This window comes from Gavia stellata, chromosome 1, assembly GCF_030936135.1.
Source record: "Gavia stellata isolate bGavSte3 chromosome 1, bGavSte3.hap2, whole genome shotgun sequence".
NCBI lineage: Eukaryota > Metazoa > Chordata > Aves > Gaviiformes > Gaviidae > Gavia > Gavia stellata.
This window is the reverse complement of record NC_082594.1, coordinates 19788530-19812592: the sequence shown is the minus strand read 5'-3', so window position 1 is coordinate 19812592 and position 24063 is coordinate 19788530. Positions and strand designations below refer to the sequence as shown.

Below are 24063 nucleotides of genomic sequence, written 5' to 3'. Positions count from 1 at the left end.
CTCATTCACAAAGGGAAAAGAGCATTGAAGCTGTGGGTGATCTATTGACTGTTGCTGCATAGTATTTCTTGATTTCACAGGAAGGGTAGAGCCACCAGAAAAAAAAAAAATTAAAAATTAAGCATGTACATCTCCATCTACTTTTGAAATAGTGGTGTATCTAAAGTTAATACATACTCACAGACACACAAGAACAGCAGAAATTTAAATAAACTTGCTTAACAAAACAAAGCAACTGAAGCTTTATTTCTCTATAAAGAAAGAGGCGTCCCTAAGTGCATTCTTTCAAGCTAAGGAAAATGAAAAAGCCATGCAGCCCTTGCAAGAAATAAATCCTAAAGTGGTAATATATATACATAGAAAGTTTCCCCTTTAGTAGATGATTCCTCTCAACAGATGCTTAATGTAATTTAGAAGAGCCAAACTTATGACTACTTTATAGTAGAATATTCTACTACATTTTTTTCAGCACAATAGCAAAACCATTGCATGAACCACCATATTGCTCGCATCAATTAAACAAGAGCAAGTAACAAAACTTAAGCAGCTAGATGTGTATCTGGAAATCAGACTCCTTATGCAAAGTAAACACAATGAAAGGATATAGAACAAATGAAAGGACTTTTCTTCAAAAAAAATTATCTTTCAACTTTCTGCAACTTCACATCTCATATGGCTTTTGAATGGAGGCATTAGTTAAAAGAATTTTCCCACCCATAGTCAAGTATTGACTGTATTTAAATACAGCCATGCAAGGAGAAACAAAAGTTAAAAATTTAGCATACCATATTACTTTATGTAATACAGCATTAAAATCCCTTTTGCTAAGGCTACAAAGGACAGATTTACAGTAATATGAGGTACCAGCATTTATGGTCAGAAAAGTAAAGATGGAAAAGAACTATATAGCATTGTCATCAGACATTTCTTTTTTTCCTTTTGTTTTTTTGAGCAGTTTTTGGTTTTGTTTTTTACAAAATACATGTCTTGATGACCACATGCTTTAAGCTTATATTCATTTATTTTTTTTAATATATATATATTTCATTTGTGGGGGCAATTGAGAGAGAGTCACAAATAAGGAAAGGACACTAAGGTTTTAATAAGGGCAACAAAAAAATGTTTTCACCAGAATAGATTCACATTACAGTACACCAATATTGACAGCATTCTCTTTTGTCTATTTTTGGTACATAAGATGGAATCTCTCTACATAACCTTATAAGGCTTCAGTAACTAAAAAGTAAAAAACCTATTAGTTTACAATTTATTTAAAAATTCTGAAAGACACAGCAAGTTCTAAACTTTAGTGGTGCTACTCATACACAACCATCCGGTTTTAAGAAACCATTAAAAGAGCCTCCTTTCAAGGGAGCTTCCAACAGCAGAGTTGTGCAATATGGATGCCTCTTACTACAAGGGAAAAAAAAAATTACACATGGCACATTCTCGTTCATATTTTGCAATGTAAAAAGTTACAAACATACCTAATCAAATAAATAATAAAAAAAGAATCAGAAATGTGTTTGTTATGTATCCTAAAACCACTACACAGAATAATGGAAACTTTCACTCACAGACTATTTACATGGTAATACCCACGTGAGGGTACACACTGCTACAAAACTCATAAAACAAAGGGTAAACTTGAAATGTTTTCCATAGTAAAGGTCTAGCAGCATGACTATATCTAATGCTGTTTGTTTTCTTGACGGTTTTTGGAAGTTTGTTTTAATCTATGTCTTCATCCAGTTCATAATTGTCTTTATCATAAATATCTTTTACTAAAAGAACCCGTACGAGCATATTTTCCAAAGTGTTGCGGTCCAGTGAAGTGGCAGTGTACCAGATGGGACTCTCCGCGGAGACAGAGCACTCTGGTTGCAGATAGAACATGTCCGTCCTCTGATTCAGATTCTGTGGGCTACAAGGGGGGAAAAACAAGAGGGGTTAGAAAAACAGCCTCACAGGACAAAACAGCACATTAGCACTTCTGGCATCCTCTGTAAACAAAACTCTAACTGTACTTAGGCAAGTTACAATAAGAAGATTCATGGGGAGAAATGCGGTCTTGTTCACAGAAGGAGCCGTGCCAGGTCTGGCCCAAGCCTAACCAGTCCCACATCCTCAGAGCAGCCAAAAGCCTGGGACTGAGCAAGCATACGGGAGACCACAGACTCTCCCAGCTTCCAAATAATTGCAGCTCCAGGACTTGCTAAACTAGAAAGTACTTTCTAACTATTTAGGAACCCCTGATCGAGAGATTTGCAGAGGCCCAAAATTGACATCAGTAATTGCTTGTGCCGCTGCCTGATGCAGCTATCTATCTCTGAATATAGAGCCTGGTGTTCCCTTGAAAGTCGAGGTTGGTAGTTCTGAGAGATGCACAGAAATACAAGCTAAAAACTCCTCCTCCTCCTATTTTACTTGAAGGGTTGGTCACTGTAAGTCCTAAAATGCATTAATTCCTGACCTGCTATACTTTGGAGTTCATATACATGCTTCACCCAGCTCAGACATGTTCTCTAAGCCACTAGAGAAGACCCCTCAAGGCAATACTAGCATTTTGTCCATTTAGGCAAGTCTCAAAACAATTTTCAATTCTGCATGCACAAGTGCTCGCTCATGCTCCCTCCTTCATAAATACTGCAGACGTCAACTGTATTTCACATTTCTTTGGTAAAAATAAGAATTTTTACCAGCTCATCTTCCCAAACTAGCTGATAAAGTTTCAGGTGTTGCTCTTCACCTGCTGGCGTGAATGTTGGCGTGTTCTGCTCTCACATAAATCAGATTAAGAGTCAGATACGAAGCCAAAATATGATAGCTTAAAATATTCTAATGATTTAAATATTTTAACCCCCTTCCTACTTTTCTGACAAGCCAGTATTTTTATAGGAACAAGCAATGATACAGTGCTCATAGCTGTGAATGAGAGGATCCTGAAATTTCAGCTGCAACTGTCCACTGATTGCCAAGTAGATTTCAAACAGCTGGCATTACCTTAAATTTTACAATAGCTTTTAAAGTGTTAAATATTTTATTAAAATTATTTCATCAAAGATGCAAGGTATATGTTAGTAGAAGTGGAACCAGGAGAAGCAGTCTGCTGCTCTAGTCAGCAACGGTGACCAGTATCTGTAAGATAGCAGGACTTGAAACCACACCATAAATGATGCTCAAAATAGGTCTGAGTGCATTCTTTTCTCCAAAGTTGAGATGTTTCTAAAGAAAAAGAAATTATTTGTTCTCCCCCCTACTGGCTGTGTAATTCAGCTCAAAAATCCAGCTTCAACTTTTAACAATATACCCTCTCCAAACCATGACAGTGGATAGTATGAAGGCAAAAAAAAAAACCCACCAAACCCTACAACAATGAGTTGATGAAAAACAGGTATTTGCATTAACAGACCACAAGTAACTCTTTATATGTTTCTCTCTAGAACATCACATACTTGCTCTTCTGCCTACATTGTGTGCAAGCTCTTTCTTCACTTTCAAGAATAAGATGCTGTTTCCTAACACATGTTTGGTCTCATACTTCATTTGATTTATTGTGTTGTATATGCAATGTGATTTTATTTCTTTAGTATCACTTGCCGATATTTCACTTAGAGTTACATAAAATCTCCATTAAAATCAGTCGCTTGAATGGCTGTTCCAATTAAAGAAAAGTATTTCCCATGAAATCCTGTTTTCAAACACTTCCAAAACACTTAGCTGCTAAATTGTTTGGGGGTGTTTTTGTTGGGTTTGGTTTTTTTTTTTGGAAGAGTTGCCTAAGCTTTGCTTTTTAATGTATTAATTTCTGTGATTGGAAGGAAACAAGCTATTTCTAAATGCTGGGTTACTGTCAGTAGTATTTTTTTCTACTGCAAAATATTTCAAGCATGCTTTCAAACTAGGTATCTCAAAAGCATCTACATTTCAAATGCTAACTCAACATTAAGCAAATCCATTGTCTCAACCCAATTCTTACTGAAGAGACAAGGACCTCACAAACAAAACCTTCGGCAGCAAAACCTACCGGATGCCTTGCTGGTAATTCTCCACAGAGATACTTCATGTTTCCAAGTAAGAAAACTGAATCATACTGTCATTCCCAGATGGAGTCCATAACAATTAACACTGAAGTTCTCTGCTGCTTCCATACTTTCTGCATGTCTTGCCCAGATACAGAACTGGAGATTTCAATGCTTTCATTTAAGTATTTTTCAGTGCTTTCATTTAAGTATTTTTCAGGTCTCAATCCATTCCCTTTGCTTGAGCGTATTTCACGTTGCATCAAAACATTTCCCTTTTGTACCTGGTGTGCTCTAGACCACTTCTCTATTACGCCATATCATACTTACCTTTTAGACAGATAGCACTCAAACATTTTCACAGGGCATCTAGCTGGATCAGACGTGTTTTCAATTTGTTCAAATACTGGTTCATCATCTTCATGTTTCCTTTTTCCAGTAGTAATTTTATCTTTAAGAAGAAAATCAACAACATCTAAGCCATAACTTGAAGTTATTTTACATTTTTTAGTAAACTTCCCAGAGGGGGCAGCCCACCAAGTACCGCAATGCGGTTGCCACAACTATGCATATCTGCAAACTGGAAATGCAACCCACAGCCACAACACAGATAGAGCATTTAGCATGGAGACCAGTGGGCTCAAAGGGTTCATTTAACACAGAGACCCTGTGGTCTCCACAGACCACACACTCCGATTAAAGACCCAGGAGCTGAGAGCTGCTAAACTTCATGCAAAGGCAGACCTCTGGCTCCTGGCAAGGTGCCCAGATGTCCATCAGAGGAGCGCAATGTGGATGCTCCTGCAATACTTATTTTGGAACTGTCATAGTACCTTCACTATCAGCTCTGCACAGGGAAGACACTTGATATCGAAGACAAGCTTTACTTTCCATTGTTAGGGGATTTTTTTTCCACTGTCTAAAAACAGTGCCAAAAGAAAGTCTTAAGTGCTGCTCCACTGTTTTCAGGCCAAAATATTTAGTGTTAAAGTAGAAGAGAGTATTCAGAAGAGCAACCGGTGAATGTGATCCTAGCTGTTTAATCCTCCAAAGGTAATCTTCTTCAACTCGAGAGAATATTGATCCTTCAGAAAAAGAATATTAGAGAAAATACAACAGATTAACCCATAAACTGTCCAGGTGTAAAAGAATCAAAGTTTCTGTTTGCTATAAAATTTAACAAAATGCTCATGACAGAAGCCTCTAATAAGCATATTTAATTATATGTCCACACCCCCAAAACCACCTCTTAAAGACACAGACACTCACTGTTTCAGGAGGAGACAGTCAATGAGAAGTATCAGTATAGGCAATTTCACACAGAACACATTTCTGTTTAATTGCATCATTGCTTACATGTGGCTCCCATATATTATTACATAAAAACAAATGTTGAAGGGGCTAATCTTAATCCCTTCATAAAAAGCATTGTTTTGAGTTCATTTTATTCTGCTCAGGCAAGGCCTCCAAATAGCTATACCGTTTTCTTTCTTAGGGCTAATGGATACCTCACTTGGAAAGTACCCCTCCTAGACTGCATCAAGGTATAGGGAGGGCCATATATAGCGGCCTTCCAAAGCTATAGAGAGAAAAGACAATATCAAGAAGAGAGAGGAAAGGGGCTGGTAGGGATGAGCCCTCACTCAAGAGAGGATCGTGAGCAAGATGCAAGAACAGTGGCTTTCACACTTCAGCACCAATGTCAACCTGCTGGGGAGAATTCCCATTTTCTCCATGAACTGACAGTCGTCCTGAGCAGAAGGCTCATAGCAGAGCGCCCTCCCAATCCAGCTGAGAAAGACTAAATACATAGCTTGTCAGCCCTACCCACACTGAGCCCAGTGCCTGCCTGCTTCCCATCTGAGAACTCACGTGGGCAAAAAATAAACTCAGCTCAGGTAAAAAGTACAGGTTGAAGAGCAACTGCTTATTTTAACTTTCTCTCCTGAAAACGGATAGTCAATTTAAGATTAACAGGCAGTGGCAAAAATAAGTCTTGCAGCACGGATTACCAAAAACCAAGACAATAAGAACAGGTACAGTCTTAACTGAACTGTTAGATGAGATCTTTATGGTTTTTTAATCAATTACTATTGCAATGCCTAAAATGTTTGTATCACACAGAATCACTAAGGTTGGAAAAGACCTGTAAGATGATCAAGTCCAACCATCAACCCAACACCACCATGCCCACTAAACCATGTCCCACAATGCCACATCCACACATTCCTTGAGCACCTCCAGTGATGGTGACTCCACCACTTCCCTGGGCAGCCTACATGCTTAAGAATATAAGTATGTATCTACATGCTTAAGTATACAGAACTATTAAGAGATGAAGAACATACATGACCAAAAAGAAAATTACCATCTGGAAGTATGCTTGGTTGCCAACTTCTAAGGATTTTATTTAATTCCTGTTCAAACATCTGGTAGATTGGATCAATAAATATGTTGTCTTTCCGATTACTTCCATATAAATACTACAGAGGAGAGAAGGACAGACAATATTTACGATTCCAGATTACAACAAATCCTGTGCTACAGGTCTTTTTCAGCACAATGCTTGCACTTTCGTTAAAAAACCCCCAGTATCTAAAAATACAGCAATGACACTTTTCTGATATTTAGCAGTTAAAAGTTACCTCCAATACAATGTATGCATTAAATTTCTAACTGGATATGAATCATAGATTAATTACAACTTTAACATTCTTCTTTAAAAAAACCCAACCAACTAAATTACCTTTTCCTCCATCTAGGTCTTCAAAGAAAAAAAAATGTTTAGCAAGAACCTGCCATTTTAAATGTGAAATCTGGACACTGACAAAACCATCTTCACCACAGAAGTCAGAGCAAAAAAAACCCCTATATACTTGTGGTAATGATATGCAACAGTGCAAGAAAAATGATAGGATGGTGCAAGGCGCCTGCTTATTCTGCAATCTAATTATCTTAACCCTCTTGACCTTACAGACAGAAACTCTTTTGAACCTTTACCAAGAATTAATGGCTGAGGGCTATACTAGTATTTGACATTATCCTTTCTGGAGGCATTTCTAAGAAACAGAGGATTGGCTTCTTAAATCTTCCACTTCAGTGTTATCTTTGCGTGAACAAGCCTGTTGTTAGTGAATACAATAAAAGTGACAGACACAAAAAACCGTACTCACTTCTGGAAATGGCATCTATTTCTGTACACATACTTGAAATAACATTAAACACAGCCCTCCTTTATACTAGGCAGTTCAGCATATCTTGACTTCCTTATCTTTGCACTTAGTTTTATAATACGGAAAAATGAATGAATACAGTTTGTAGAAGTCTCCGACACAACATCTTAATTTAGGTAACTATTTTATACGATATGTTTAACTAATTCTTCAAAGCACAATATTCCTCAAAATGTGCTTGTTTATACAAGTATCATTTTTGATTTTACAAAGCAATTCTAAACCAGACAATACAGCGTACTATAAGCTTCATGGGGTTTGCCCCTCTGTTCCCTGCCACATTTTCCTTCCATGAATTTTCTTTTTCTCTGGTTTGCATTAACTACTCACACTGAACGCTGGCAGTGAAACTGAAATCGAACTGAAAACTGGTTCAAAACCAATTCCCACACAAGCCTATGAGAACTCAACTGAAAATATTGCTGCTTCCTGGCTCAGAATAAGTGTTTGGCTAAACCCTGACAACCCCACAGTAGAAACACCCCATTTCCACACCGTAACACTGTGCTCTGCTACTCCACAAACTCTAGAGGGGACAGGATCAGCACAAGCAGTTTCCACCTGAGATAAGCTTTACAGAAACAGCAGAGAAAGGGAAGGAACCCGACATACCTCTGAGTCCCACAGTAGAGAACAGGCTGAATCACTACCCACAGCTCCTTCAAACATCTGCCAAGCTCCATCAGCCTGAATTTTGCCCAAACAACCCCATTATTACACATGTGAAAAACAACAACAAAAAATCCCCAATCTGTGCTGGTGCAAAGAATAAAGGCCATAATGCAGCAAGGGAGCGAGGCAGGCTAACACCTTCTTCTAGGTGAATCCTTTCCATCAGATGCCTGCCTGACCATGCAACAACCTTTACTTTTAAGCATGATATTTTTCAGGACGTGTACTTCAGAGTTATCAAAACCATTAGTGAACCATTTCTGGCTGGAAGCAGAACAATTTCAGCTGCAAATGAACCTGAACTGAGAACATGTACCAGTTTGACTCTGGGACTAGCTTGCTGAAACATGAAACAGATTTCCCAAGTGCTTCCTTTAAAAAAAAAAAAAAAAACCCAACAAAAAACCTCCAACCTAAGACTCCTGAGCACTTCCACTGTGCTCAAACCATACCACACCCAGGAGGACAAGCTCCAGCCTGAGCCCATATATAGCCACAGTGAGTGCAGTAATGCTGGTGGAGGGGGAAAGTGCTCTTTTTCTAACCTACAGCTTCCACATTCTCTTCCTTTAAGGAGAAACTTACTCTAAGTTAGAAAAATAGTGCTGATGTTTGGCACAACTTTATCTTCAAATGGCATCATTTAATCTCCTCTGAGCCCCTTCTGAGTTAAACAGAGCCAATCTCTTTTATTCTCTTTCAGGAGTACACGTCAGGGTTGTCAGACGGAAAGAATGACTAAGAAAATACTACAAGTCAATGGAGTTCTGTTGCACGTTGCGACAACTACACTGCATTTAGTGTACCACTAACGTGTTTAAACCTGTTTCTTCAGAAGGGTAATCCATACCCATATACATAAACTTGCCAATAGCACACAGATGTTGGCTGCAGCCCTTGATAGCTCACAAGCTTACGTGTTTCTGTCCCTCACTTGCTGTCTGCCTTTGTGAAATGCAAACTCTTCAGAACAAGGCACATCTTCCTACCAGTCTGAGTAGCAGTGGCACAATAGGGCCAATGAAATGGGGCTGTTAATATCACCCAAATTAAATACTGGACACTAAGTATACGCAATAATTACAGTAACATGACCACAAGTTGTTCCTCTAATGTTCCAGTGTTGTGTATGTGTATTAGGACTCAGGATAATTGTGTTGTGTCACACAAACTTTGGTTCTGATGAGCTAAAAGAAATAATGTTTTACACATAACTAGCTTTCACAGTAGAGAAGATAGACATTGTCAAAGGCACAAAGAGAAAGGTGAAAAGCGGAAAGATACTAGCTGAGTTCCATTTTATAAACACATAGCTCACTCTATGTATTGTTTATCAGCTTAATACGAGTATTTTCAATTCAACAGAAAGATACAGAGAGACAGTAGATCATGCAAGTGCAATGGCAGAAAGCTAGCTGAATTTGAAACATGTTTTGTAGCAATATTGACTAAAATGCTGAACAATTAATGCTCACTTCTCAAATTTCAACCATGAGGGAAAGATATCAACTAACTCCTTAATTTTGCATACTCTCAATACAGAAAAATCAGTTGAGTGCTATTTATTTTAAGATTTTGATTAAAAGATTTGTTATTTAATTCAAGTCCACCTTAAGTATAAAAAAAAGTTTAAGCAGGAATGCAAAGCCTGTGAATAGCTTGCTTTCCACATCATATGCATTTTTATTGCCTTTTAACTTGAATCAAATTTTCTGTGTTCTCAGCTCTGAATGCAGCTTATTTTATCTATGATTTGCCTTATGTACCAAAAATTAAGACATCCTCTGTTTGAAAGATAAGCTGTGGAATAGTTTTTCTAATTATCTAGTGGTATGTTATTGCCTTCACATACGATACATCTAAACTGACTCCCTTTTGCTTTGAAATACGATGTAATTGCAATTTGGGGGCAGGTGTGTGTGTGTGTAAAAGACAGTAAATATAGCAGAGTTTCCTGCACTCTACAAAAAAGCCTGACCGCTCACAGTCTGCAATATTCAGTAAATATTCAGACTCTCCCAAAAAGACACTTCAAATAGCTTCTTTCCACTATACGCTAAGTAACTAAATTAGTAAAACCTTTACAGATTATTCCTTGTTTTATTCTACTTTTACATTAAACCATCTTTAGCAAATAAAATGAAGCACAGCATTTGGAAAAATTATGTCATTTTAGACTGCAAATTCCTTGCTTTAACACAACAAGAAGCTTAAAATTATTACAACATACCAGTTTACATTTGAGTTTTCAGGATGGGTCTGTAAACTCATCTACTATACAGACAGATTTCTACAATGTGATTTACACAGCAGCCTCTCTGTGTTCTAGATCATAGCCATCATATTAAGAATAGCTCCTAGCCAATAAATCCACATTATCACCATTCTTCCACTGAAATGGGTTAGAGTCAAATCAGCAGCTCTGCTTCCCATCTCTACAGCCTCTACTAACCTCCTGAATCCCAAGACACAGATAATAGATGCTGTCAGGTGCATAGTTCTCTCCATTTGGCCTTCGAATTTCATTGACAAAATGTGTCAACCCATAGTTTAACTCAGCTGAAGTATGTGATAATAGATCTTCCTTTAATTTCACAGACTTTGCTGTAAAATAAAGAAAAAAACGCTACATTATACAACAGTATTATTACACGGTGTGGGCGAGATGGGGTATTTTTGGACTGGAGAGCAGGAAACTGGCTTGATGTCCTCTCCACTAACCAATGAACGAATCTAAATGTACTAAGTAGTTCAAACATTAGGTCTATATTAAAATAAACAAGGCTACCAGAGTAAAGTCTAATTAACCAAATGCAGTATCACTCAGTGATGAATGTACTGTCATGCACAGCTGAGGATGACACAGAAGTGGCCCAAGATGCTGAAGTGAACACAGTGCTGTAGAGGGAGACCTTCAGGGGAAACGGCAGTTTCCAAAGATCCAACAGCATAACGCAAGGGCATTAAGATGCATGTGGGAGCTGAAGAACAGCAGGAGTAGCAGCAATCCCCCTTTTCCCTCACAGTACAAATGTACACAGAGGAGTGTTGGAGAAAGAGCAGCAAGGCTCCACAGGAGCAAAGGTCACCTCATGTCAAAGCTCCACAGCCAGGTAATGTCAGCTTCCGATGAAGATGTCTTTCTGGGACAAAGAGTAGGATGCCTCTCCCTTGCAATTTAGGAGTCCAGAAAAGGTGTGAACTCCAAGGTGAGTTAGAAAATAAGGAAGAACAGGATGCAACCAAGAAATCAAAATGGTCACAGACAGTCAGAAGAGCCAGGAAGGTGCTCTCCTGCTTGCACAAGAAGTGTGAGACCCAGCATTTTGAACCAATTAGGGAAAACTAGGAAAAAAAGAGTTTGGCAACTCTGTGTTAAAATAATCCCAGTCATTGTGGGAACAGTAGGGACATGTGAAAACTTTTATTAAAAATTGCAGCTGAAAATCAGACAAGTACAGCAATTTTCCCTACCAAATAAGAATCTGGATGCCAGATTTTTTGGAAGTACTTACTTGATTTCAGTTCCTCTAATTCTGGAAGCTCTTCGTCTAAATGCCGAGACTTTACCCAGTGCTTCCATGCATTTACACCATACGCGTATTTGAATGGAAAACTACACTCTGAGTTTTCAGAGCTGTCATCGTGAGACTGGTATTCTGACACCGCTTTCCTCTTCACCCCCTGCCATTGAAACACAGTGGTTAACACTGCCAACAGCCGCTGACAACAATAACACAGCAGCTGGGCAGAATAAGCAAGCTGCACACCAAATTACAAACCAAATGTTCAGTGTAAAGAAACACAGGCTTCATTCAGTAGGTAGTTTCTGTGTTGAATGTACTTCTAAGGACAGTATTTACTTAAGCTGACAGTTGTTTCTTACTTGCCTTTCAAACTGGTTCCTAACACAGACAGAGTAATTTTTGATAATGGAGTTGTTGTATTGGTTATATCGTATTAAGCAACAAACACATGATGCACCAAATAATTCCATGTATTTATAGGATTTCATCGTGCTAATGCACAGGAAGTTAAAGATGCTACAAATCTATGTCAGAAGGTCAACTTTTAGGCTCAACTGAACCCATCAATGGAAAAGCCAGCATTGGTCCCAAATCAATGCATGTCCAGCAGTGGATATGTGAATAATGTCCAGTGGATAATACCAACAGTTCAGACTCCAAATTTAAAAATAGAAAGACATTTATTCTTAGAAAGCTTTATTAGAAGTTACTTATTTTTTTTTTAAACTGCAGTATCTACTGCAGTTATTGCAACAAAACCATTTCAGCTTTGTGCTACACTTGGGTCACAACAACCCCATGCAACGCTACAGGCTTGGGGATGAGTGGCTGGAAAGCTCCCCCGCAGAAAAGGACCTGGGGGTATTGGCTGACAGCTGTCTGAATATGAGCCAGCAGTGTGCCCAGGTGGCCAAGAAGGCCAACAGCATCCTGGCCTGTATCAGAAACAGTGTGGCCAGCAGGAGTAGGGAAGTGATTGTGCCCCTGTACTCGGCGCTGGTGAGGCCGCACCTCGAATCCTGTGTTCAGTTTTGGGCCCCTCAGTACAAGAAGGACATTGAGGTGCTGGAGCGTGTCCAGAGAAGGGCAACGAAGCTGGTGAGGGGTCTGGAGCACAAGTCTGATGAGGAGCGGCTGAGGGAGCTGGGGTTGTTCAGTCTGGAGAAGAGGAGGCTGAGGGGAGACCTCATCGCTCTCTACAGTTTCCTGAAAGGGGGTTGCAGAGAGGTGGGTGTTGGTCTCTTCTCCCAAGTGACGAGTGACAGGACAAGAGGAAACGGCCACAAGTTGCGCCACTAGCACATTACATCAACAGTTCTACCAATGTGAAGCAAAAATGGCATCAGAATTTAGAAATCACAGTCCTATTAAATCCAACAGTTAACTGCAACAGACATAGGACTGAAATGATTTTATTATTTGAAATATATAAATTTACATCATAAAGATAGGATATTAGATATGAATAGGCAGTAACACGTTTTAGAGCAGTAAGAGACTTGAAAAAAACACAACCTGGCATATTTTTGCCCACTTAAATTTTGTGCTTTTTCGATATTTTTTTTTTAATTAGCATGACAAAAATTACCTTCTTTTTGGACCGAGGCCTTGGCTGTTCCTCGTATTCTTCCCCAAAAACAGGAGGCAACAAAAATTCGTTTTCTGTATCAAGCTCCTCAGTTGCTGAAAATACATTGACAGAAACTTATTTCTAAACATATTTTGAATAATGTTGGTTTGAAAAAAACAATGAACTATATCAGTGTGTATTAACATAAGGGGTCCACATAAAGCACCCATATAAACACTACCAAAGACTGGATTTTGATAAGAGGAAATAAACCTATTCTTATTTTGAAAGTAAGGCAAAGCTATCAAAATGTTTATTTCTAAATAAATTGTAAAGGACACATTGCTCAACATTTAAAATCACTATCTGAAGTCACCATAGCAGCATTTCCTACTATGGATCCTTACACGATTTTTCCCGCCTAGGCAGTCTTTGGGATTAAGAAGTTTAAGCTATGGTAAGAATGAGCAGGTGTGAGTGGAAAAAATACAAATGAACTTACTACATGCACTTTTGTTCATATATTTCCATCATTTCCATTCATGTTTTATATTTTATATGGCACATTATACTTGGTTAAAAACATTAAGAATCAGAACGTAAACTCTCAGAGGAATTGGTTTTCATCTATATTTATACAAGTGGTGGAGGTCTAACTCATGATGGATATTATAGTAATTTCAGTAAACAGATATATGGTAATATGTCAAAATACTATTTACTTAATATTTTAGCGGTAGTATGAAGGACTATTTCACGCAACACAGCAGAATGAGACAACATATGAATGGATTTAATGTTGCAAGTTCCACCTTTATTTACTTTACTGAAGATGGTTCATCCCTCATTTAGCCATCAAACAATATCTTAATTCAAAACTGAATGCTCTTCTGATAGTTAGTCTGATTTCACCACCTTACTACTCAAGACACCACTCAAACTGGTCCAGATGAAATAGTACTCACATGCAAAGATTTAAGAACTCTGCCCCAGACTAAACACCAGTCCTTCTCCTACTACCACAAAGAAACTTATCTCAGTGTAATCAATATGGATTACAAACTGCTATTATTTACTATTCCACTTTGATTGTTTTTTTCTTCCATGGTTTTTCTTTCTCATGTACCAAGCCTCACTTGTAACGAGGGTTAAAAATCTAGTATGTATCTGGCTAATAAAGTTCCTAAGACTAAGGTCAGACTGACCCCTAGACTTGATCTTTAAATTAGACGTGCAGCAAAGTAAGAAACCCAGTCTGGGCATCTGGTGTGGATATCTATGGCACAAGGCAAAAGGAGACTTTCAACATCAGATATAGAAGCTATCCAGGGGAGGTATGAGAGTTATATGTCAAGGAAGACACTAGCTACAGCCAGGAGCTTTCTTGGATCTTGAATTGATTAGGACATGGTATAAGGAAACAGACATTGTTGCCTGCATTCTGTAGAGTGGTAGAAACTGTAATACATAAACCCAAGACCTACTTTCAAGAAAGGTCTCAAAGTAGTAATTTTCCTGCTAATTCAAATAATGCTACCTTTTTCAAATACAGGTATGGACATTAACAAGATACTAAAAGGTACACAACTGATGTGCAGCATACCAGCTTGCAATTTTCTAACAAACTTGAGTGAGAAATCTCCCCTTTTGTCATTTCTGCTCTACAACCACCATTTCCCATGGAAATACCTGGTGATTGAAGAATGCATTCATCATTGTTTTGCATGACACATGCCATCAGAGTCTTTGAGCCTTCAAAATAGCTTTCCTAAATCCATGTCCGAAACCAAGTGATGCAGCCAAGTTAGTTTGTGAAAGGTTAATTCTCCCTTTTCTTTGCATTCTGTTTCAAATACTGTATTTAGAAAGATGGAAGAACTAATTCAGAAGTTCCCAGTCTTGCAAAGACATGGCAAAGTTTTACCTAACAGTCAGTCAAGTGGATCTTGCAATCAAATAAAGCTCCTCTGAAAGGATGATGAAATAAAGCACGATGGTTGCCCACAATCTCCATTTCACAATATTTACTAAAAAGACAGAAAAAATACCTCTTGGAAAGTCTATTTCAATATCAAGGTCTGGTTCATATGGAACATCAGGCAAGCTTGTCCGTGCCTCTATTTCTGAGTTTAGTAGGTTTGACTCAACTATCACACCTGTTTAAAAAAAAAAAAGGAAAACCTCTCATTATTTCATTATTTTAACCAACACATGGATTAGTCAAAACAGGGCAGATTAGAACCACTCAGCTTCTAGTGTTCTAAAAGCTGCTTGTTCTGCTCATCACCATCCTAGGCTTTGTTGTTCTTGGGATCTCAGATTTACTTCTCCAATCTGTTTTCCTTCAAACAGAAAAGATACTTACTAGCCCATCTATCCTTCTTCATTAACATAAGTCAGGAAAGCATGTGTATAAAAAAATCAAATACTGGCGAATCTGGATCATATCAACCAATCACAGAACTCAAACAAGCCTGACAAACTTAACTATCTATTTTTCTACATGATTCTGCCTGCAACAGAACAGACTTTCAAGTCTGTGAAAGAGATACTACAAAAGTAAACAAGGCAGGCAGGCAGAGAGAAACAAAAGCTTGACCTCTTTCCAACTTCTGGCCAAGACGGATTTCTCCAAATTCAGTTCTCTGCAAACGAGCAAGCTCTGATCCCATTCATCTACTCATTCAGCTAGCTGTACTTAGCAAAAGAGAACAAGGAATTGCAAATGACAACCTTGCAGCACTACCAGAAATATCCATCTTTACTGACAGAACGGCAATAGTTTGGAAAACAGTAGACCTCCTGGGACTGCAGCACCATTGGCCTCCTATATACCAGGCCCAAAGCGTAAGTTATGTCATTCATCAGCATCCTTTGAGACATCTGCTGAAAGAGCTTGGGGGAAAAAAAAAAAAAAACCAACCCCAAATTTCACCCGAGTCATGGAAAAATCTAGTTTTTGGAAGAGAAGGGAAATTATCCTGGGAAGATACAGAAGAAACTTGAGGATTTTGGGAGGCAGAGCCAGTAAAGAGGGGCAAAGAGGTATGTGCACTGCAAAAATATCATTACAGGATATGTGCGATTTTTTATCTTCAGCTGCAAAGTTGTCCCAGACAGTTCTCTCCTTTCAGGTGAGCTGGTGGGATGCCAAGCCATTTCAGCATCACAACCCCCATGATCTATCAGCTGATGCATTACTATCTTCAAGGAGATGATACTTGCAGGTCAGGATCAATCAAGAGCAAAAGCATCATGAGGTCACATGGTTTTGTTGACCACAGTTCCACTTGTGAAACGTATGTCTCTCTTAGTTTTAATAGTCCCTGCTTTTCCACACCCAACATAACATGTACGTAAGTAATGTGTTACTACAAAGACATCAGACCCCTGTCATATCCCACCTTGTTCAGAGAAAGTTGTGTTCACACCTGTAAAAACACAGCTATGAAGATCACTTTCCCTAAACTTTTGACTTGAGTTTTTCAGGAAGAATGGATTGGTTTTGGCTTGTTTTGAGTTATGCTGAGAAGAAAACATGTGTGTGCAATCCTGGATGATGGCTTGCCATCAGCCAGGGAGCTGGCACAAGCAAAGGGAATGCCTGTGTTTTTAAAGACAAAGGTCTGGTACAGCACACTGAAGTCACACAACAGACTTCAGAAAGTTTCCTCTATTTCAAATGTGCTAAAATGATCTTTAAAAATATTTAAATAATTAAGATTTCAACTTAATATAAGAACTTAATAATAGCACTGTTGTACTCAAAGATTTTTCCCTAAAATAAAAAAAAAAATCCCAACCTGTCTCTTGATTCACACACACTCACACATACACCCCAGCACTCCAAAGAGTCAAAAACTTGGCAGAAAACTCACTGGCCACATCAGAAGCTTCAGCTTTTCCATCATGTTCAGGTACCATCCCTGACAAGTTCAGTAGCTCAGTTTCCAGAGCACCCGAGGGAACTTTTCCCCTTAGCTCTTCTATTGCTGCAAGGATTTTCTCACTGCTATCCAGAGTAGTGGGCAAGAAAACTGGAACTGGCACCTGTGCAGACAAGGAGGAAAAGATAATTAGAAAAGAAAAAATGCTGCAAAGCATTAATAGCAGTCAACACAGAAACAAACCCTACACCCCTCTTCTAAAACACAGAGTTAATACAGATTAGAAACATATCACTTCAGTCTGGGCTAACAAAAAAATGCTGACAGGTTAAAAAATTCAATATAAATGATTGAGAACAGAAGGGAAAGCAGAAAAGGATACAGTAAAAAATTAAATATGACAAAACATAGTGGGTCAAAGTAAGAACAGAAGGGACTTTGGAGCTTCAAACCTGTCCGACTATAACTTCAAACTAATAATAAGCATCCTGTTTTAGCAGCTTCCTTGTGAAACATGGAATTTTAGGAATTCAGTGTTTTTTCCCACCATTTGGATGAGATTTGGCACCTAAGTGATAGTTTTGGATTTGTGCTGGAAACAGTGTTGATAACACAGGGATGTTTTAGTTATCACTGAGCAGTGCTCACACAGAGTCAAGGCCTTTTCTGCTTCTCACACCACCCCACCAGCGAGTGGGCTGGGGGTGCACAAGGGGCTGGGAGGGGACACAGCCGGGACAGCTGACCCCAACTGACCAAAGGGATATCCCATACCATATGATGTCATGCTCAGCATATAAAGTAGGGGGAAGAAGAAGGAAGAGGGGGATGTTCGGAGCAATGATGTTTGTCTTCCCAAGTAACCATTATGCGTGATGGAGCCCTGCTTTCCTGGAGATGTCTGAACACCTGCCTGCCCATGGGAAGTAGTGAATGAATTCCTTGTTTTGCTTTGCTTGCGTGTGCAGCTTTTGCTTTACCTATTAAACTGTCTTTATCTCAACCCATGAGCTTTCTCACTTTTACTCTTCCGATTCTCTCCCCCATCCCACTGGGGGGGAGTGAGCGAGCGGCTGTGTGGTGCTTAGTTGCCGGCTGGGGCAACCACAACACCCCATTACCAGAAAAAATCTTGCTGTTTAATACTTATTCAGCAAACTCAAAAGTATCACTCAGAATTGTTCCTAAAAAGTTCAGCAGCACAAGATTTTCACACTGAAAGCAGGCAGATGGGTCCTAAAGAACAATCAGGAAATTAAGTGCCACTGTCAGATTTCTAATGCTTTTTCAATAAATAGTACCACAGCATCCTGCAATCCTTTAGATGGACCAGAGTGAAAACAGTCAACAATACAAAGTGGTCCCACACATGCATGTGAATGGATGCATGCCAATTTAAAAATGAAGCTGAAGTCTCACTTACAGGAACAGGAACCGTTGTAGGAACAGGAACATTTTGACTATACATGTTCATAGGCACCGGAACATAGACAGGTACAGGAATAGGCACTGGGACATATTCTTTTTTCCAATCATCTTCTATTAAAAGAAAAAAGAAAAAGGCAAACACTGCCAGGTACTTAAATATACTTTACACTTGCTGTTTAGGGAAAAAATCAGAATATTTGCAATACGTTCCCAGACAGTAACAATTAAAAAAATCTTCAATGAAGAAATGAGTAGTTCCAGTACGGTTCAAGAGTTACCTGTCTGACAAGATTTTGTCTGCATATGAGGTTTACAGTATGTGGCTTTTGTCATTGTCAAAGGCTTGCAAAGAACTGCCTTGTTCTTCATTTCTCTGTTAGGTGTTGGAGAAGGTGGTGGTGCTGAACCCTACAGACAAGTAAACAAAAGAGAACGTGCTGTTACACCACACTGATTTCAGTACAAATTTCTTGATTTAATGTATCAGTTTATACTTTTTATATATGAGATACTGAAGAGGAAGCTCACAACAGCACAACACAACAGCACCCATTATTCTTCTTTAATTGCAAGCTATTCTATGTTTCTAGTAATGAGCTGCCACTGCCAGGAATGTAACAGAGTTGTATTTTGCTCAGTTTTGATTAACAACTTCTGGCTCATTTTCCTTTTCTTTTTTTTTCAATTTAAGATACTCTTGAGATATTCTTTTTTACATTCTTGTTTAAGTGAAAGTTAGTATAACTTTCATAAATAGCAATTTAAGCTGTTTTATAACTTAAAAATTAATTTTAGCTGTAAAAAGAATTCACTATAAGTAGCACAATATACTTTTGCCTCAAGGTCTAACCTTCTTGATCTATGCTATAATCCAAAGATCACGTTTTTTAAAAAAATTATTTCTAAAGAAAAGAGCTCTAAACATTTTTTTAATACCTAAAATATGAACTTCGAGCTCCCCCTGCTGGCCCTACAACAGTGACAACAAACAGTTGGGAACATCACATAGTGCTCAAACTGCATCCTCACAGTCAACAGGTAAAAAACCCCTATTGTTCCAGACATGGTTTCTGTCCCCTAGCACCTGTTTTAGAACGCGATTTAAGAAACAGACCGTCACTTTTATTTGCTTATATGTAGTAAGACTAGCCCCACACATCCTTTTAAATATGGAAAGAAAGTCAAGTCATAAGAACAGCAGTAGACTTGATTTAACAGGCGTACACTTTCTAAAATACATTAAAAAAAATTGTATCACACATAGCTTTTATGGGATCTTTAAAAATTTATGGACTGAATGAACATCATTAAACATAAAATACCAGATGTTTTTAACATGACAGTTTAGCTTGTCTTATATCTCTAGTTACCTAAGCAATCTTATTTTCCATGTTTTTCGTTAATGTATTTTGTAATGCCATCAAAATGCTTTCACTTAAATCTAAGATTCACCTTACAGAAGCCTACTTGCATTAAAAAGGTGAGTCAGTTTTTTAATGGAAAAATAGGCAGTTCTGAGATCTTCCATGTGACAAACAAATCAAAACAAAACTAAGTTTCAAACAAAATACACTAAGCTAAGTGAAAAAATTATTATTAGTAATACTTTTGACAAGCTGATAAAAACTGAAACTAAAAATGAAGGCTGCTGCTCCACTGATGATCCCCACCCTCTCAGACAGTGATTCTGCAAAAGGTTACACTTCCCTACTCTGTCACCTGCAGCAAAGTCAATCAGACCTTGAGCACCAATTATTCTACGCTTGGGAATTATAACTTAAGATCTGAAGATTTATTTTCAGCCTTTCAAAGATGAGACACAACCTTAATATTCCAATCGACCAGTGAAATTCTTTTCCCTTTCTACACTCAATAAATACGTATCATCAGCCTAAACACGTGAATAAGGTACAGGTAGTTTGTGGATTAACGCTTTCATGCACTATAGATGTAAAATACATGGCTGATGATTTGGTTTCCCAAAAGACATTGAAAAGACAAAATACGAACATTTAAAAGTTTCATTCAACATTTCAACTACTGATGTGAAAAAGACTAAAAAACTTCATAAATTTAGCTTAGTATTATTCAAAGATGCTAATTTTTGGGTTTTAATAGCATCCCTTTAAGCCACCAGGATCTCACATTTTAAATACATCTAATTATGTTATATATATGTTAAATATATGTACTTACTGTTATTTTTGTTCGGGGGGTTTGACAGCCCTGATCTAAAAATGTAAGAAAACATTTTTAGAATTTTTTTTCCCTTTTTCAGAATCAAAGCAAATTTCAGTAAGCAACGCAGACAACATCACCAGGATAACATTAAATTAACAGCATTGATTAGTATTGTATCGCAGGTGAGAACTGCACGCAAGACTTCTCATTCATAGGCACCTCAATACTCCAGTACTGAACCTTACACAAAGGCAAATGCTAAATCAATGCTCCATCCAGACATGAATATAGCCTCTTTCAGAAAAGTAAATACCAGAATGTTCAAATATGAAAATGGCCATACAAAGAAGTTGTGTTGCTATAATTACATTAATTAAAAAGCTGATTTATTTAAACTTTGCCTGACTTGCCATTTAAACTACATAAACATGCATTCAGCCATCATCAGCAAATTTACACAGTACCTATTGCCAACAAAAAAAAAGCAATGTATTCCTCTTATCTAGATACTTTCATTCCATTCTCATTTAGTTTCCATTTCATGTATTTCCTTTTAATTTCATTTATTTCTTTTCTCATTCCTAGTGCATTTATCTGCTTTCTGTGACCAAAACACATTTTGAAAAGAAGTGTTTGCACAGAGCAAGTAATGACAAACCTGAGCACAATGAAAGAGGAAAACATTTTCTGTCCCCATGATGATACAACACTAAAATTATGCTTAACCTAAAAGAAGATTTGTTTTTTAAAACGTGATTACAAATTGTTTGATTACCTGACAATGTTTCAGCTCTTGAAAAAGCAATAAAGAGTTAAGATAAAAATAGCAAGCAGCTCAATGATGCCTCTGATGCTAAAATAAAAAAGGGTAATCCTTAACACAGTTTATTACAACAAATAAATAATTCATGCAGCTTTAAATTTTTCATTTAAAGGAAGCATCTTGTTTGCCATTTAGCAGCCATAAAGCAGCACATACCATAGTGTAAGTTCTCGGGTCCTTTTTGGGTTGCCAGATTTGGTTCGTTTTGTTGACAGTAGAAACGGAGTAAACAGTGCTGATCACAAAAGTGTTTCATTTCGCCGCGCCACTGCACTTTCTCTTTGAGAGTTCCTTGAGACTTACAACAGTCACATCGTGCAGCCTTAATACAAAGGAAGATTTTGACATTTTTAAACAAGCCTTCGAAAAAAATTATTTCTACATTTTAAAAGGTTACATTTTGTAAGAGTACTGAAGAATCATTACCACTACACAGTTAAGTCTTGCTCATGTAGGTTATATGATAGTTTCACTACCTTCTAACCTGTGCATACAGGCGTATCTGTCACTTTATTTTCAATTGTTTGCTGGGGGTTAATAAATCTGCTTTGTTTCCCTAAGTCTTTACTAAATCTTTAGAAATTGCTCACTTCTAGATAGTCAGTAAAAAATGAATTTTATGCATCAATTGTAATTTATTCCACTGAAGCAGTCTGCAAAACAAGAGCAGAAAGTGACTGAGACTCCTTAATGACTCTCTTGAAACAAGGACAAGTAGAGTTGGGTTTTTTCCCCAAAAGAGTTTGGCCTTTAAGTCACAAAGAGAATCACTTATCTAGGTACCAAATCAGAGCCCTCTAGCGTATAACTTTTATATTTTCATTACTTTAGTAGTTTGACAACAATTTTAGATTCCAATTATTTAGTTCAAACTTTCTCTATGATTTATAAACAACAATAGCTCTCAAACTAAAGAGGTTTCCACAAAATCTAGTTAGCACGTAACCTGAAACTCAAAACTTTGTTCTTCTGTATCCCTAGCTAAACATTTAAGTAATATATCTTTCACCAGCCTACATGATAATTTCACGAGGCATCACTAAGACAGACATTGTTTTTCTCCAAAATAGATTCCACTGAATTTAATCAGCCATGGCATAAGTTATTATCTGAACAGTGGTAGCCCCAGTTTCATATCTTCAAGTAAGCGAAGAATTGTTTGCACTACTACTCCCCTTGATATTGCTTGCAACCTCCATCCTAAAGCAGTCCTTAAAAAACCAGAAGTTTTATGGATGCTCAGGAATCCAAAATAAGTCAACCTAATAATATAGCCAGGAGAGGAAGAGGGAAGTTATGATAATATACAACATAAAACATTAATATGTAAAACCATACACAACATTGCAGTTATGCACAAGGCTCTAATGGCTCAAAAAAAAAAAAAACAACCCTAGAAAAAGGTCCATGTAGCAAATTCAGCTCTCAGTTGCAATTTTCAAGTATTTTAAGATGATACACAGAGAAACTCGATTCTAAGAGTATAATCGGCTTGAAACTGGGAGCAATTAAAGCTGTGGCACCAGGATCACCTCACACTAAGCACCAGGTGCCCCTGGAAGGGCAGGTACTTCTTTTCCCCCTCCTCTGTGCAGGTGTCAGCAGTAGTGCTTATGCACCCGCAGGGTACACAAGGTCAGGGACCTTACAGCACTGCATTACCCCCATCCTCCCTCAATTTTTGTTACATTTGTCGCTTTGACCTGATGCTGATCCACAGTTCATTTTGCAGCAGAGATGATGTCAGTGGGATAAAAGAGCAAGTAAGTTGTATTCTTGGACAGGAGTGGGGAAGAAGATGACATGTGGAGTGTTGCCAAAATAGCCTAGATTTATCAGTTCAGGGAAACTGTGAATTCACACTTTTAATGCAAATGCATCTTCCAAAGCCACCAAAAGGCTGAAATACCAGTAGAAAAAAAAATTACCTATAATTCACTCTAATTTTAAATCTCAAGCCCGCCTAACACAGATTAAGAATGACAGCTGACCCATGTACAGAAAAGCCCTCCTATTCTGACCCACTGCATGCTGCTTGACTACCAAAGCACCACTTTCTGCTCATTTTTCTCTCATCCTTCAAAGAAAGAAAAAGGTGACAAATCTTGTCAAATGCAGCAACTACAGCCTTCCTGCAACAGTTTTCTTCCTCTCCTGGTTCTGCTCTTTCATTTAGGCCTTTGAATAAGTGTATTATTGTCTCTTCTGGGCTGCTACTAAGGTATTTATGTGAAAAAAATTTTAGTTTGCTTCCACATGGAAATTACTTTTCCTTAGCAAGCCCAAGATTTCTTTATAAGGATGCCTCACTTCTTATCCCTAACATTTGCTACACCTTAATGCTACCATTTCCATAGTCACGCTTGCAGTCAATACTATACACTGCTCCACGCACTGAAGTTTCCTACTACCTGCTTGCTCTCCCCACCTCCCTGACCAAGGAATTAACTGAAAGCAAGAGTGTGAATTCAGGATTTTCTGCTTTTTCCTTCCTTTCCCTTTCCATTTGTTTTCATTTGGGATACTGGCACTGTATGTTAATTGAACCTCCAAAATACCTGCCTTCAGGTCTGCTCTATCTCTGTTTCCAAAAAGTCCATCTATACTCTCTGTGCTCCAGTTGCGCATAACTCCTTTGCCACTCATGACTGCTTTTTGGTCCAATTCTTTTTCCAGGTCCAACTTCAAATGTTCAAATGGGCATGGTGATCAGTACAAAT

General features: G+C 38.0%; 1 protein-coding gene across 1 annotated transcript in view; it reads right to left on the bottom strand.

Moving 5' to 3' along the window:
* Positions 1-1060: 1060 nt before the first annotated feature.
* The window catches only part of ZMYM2 (zinc finger MYM-type containing 2), a 72504-nt gene continuing 49501 nt past the window's right edge, over positions 1061-24063 (bottom strand). The window contains exons 11-23 of the mRNA XM_059824586.1: positions 21500-21665; positions 20536-20570; positions 18618-18747; positions 18335-18450; positions 16903-17074; positions 15073-15180; positions 13043-13137; positions 11443-11611; positions 10380-10531; positions 6391-6505; positions 4856-5107; positions 4353-4473; positions 1061-1924 (exon numbers count right to left, since the gene is read on the bottom strand). Coding sequence (XP_059680569.1) covers positions 1732-1924; positions 4353-4473; positions 4856-5107; positions 6391-6505; positions 10380-10531; positions 11443-11611; positions 13043-13137; positions 15073-15180; positions 16903-17074; positions 18335-18450; positions 18618-18747; positions 20536-20570; positions 21500-21665 — 1824 coding nt within the window. The 3' untranslated portion in view covers positions 1061-1731. The remainder of the gene's footprint in view (positions 1925-4352; positions 4474-4855; positions 5108-6390; positions 6506-10379; positions 10532-11442; positions 11612-13042; positions 13138-15072; positions 15181-16902; positions 17075-18334; positions 18451-18617; positions 18748-20535; positions 20571-21499; positions 21666-24063) is intronic.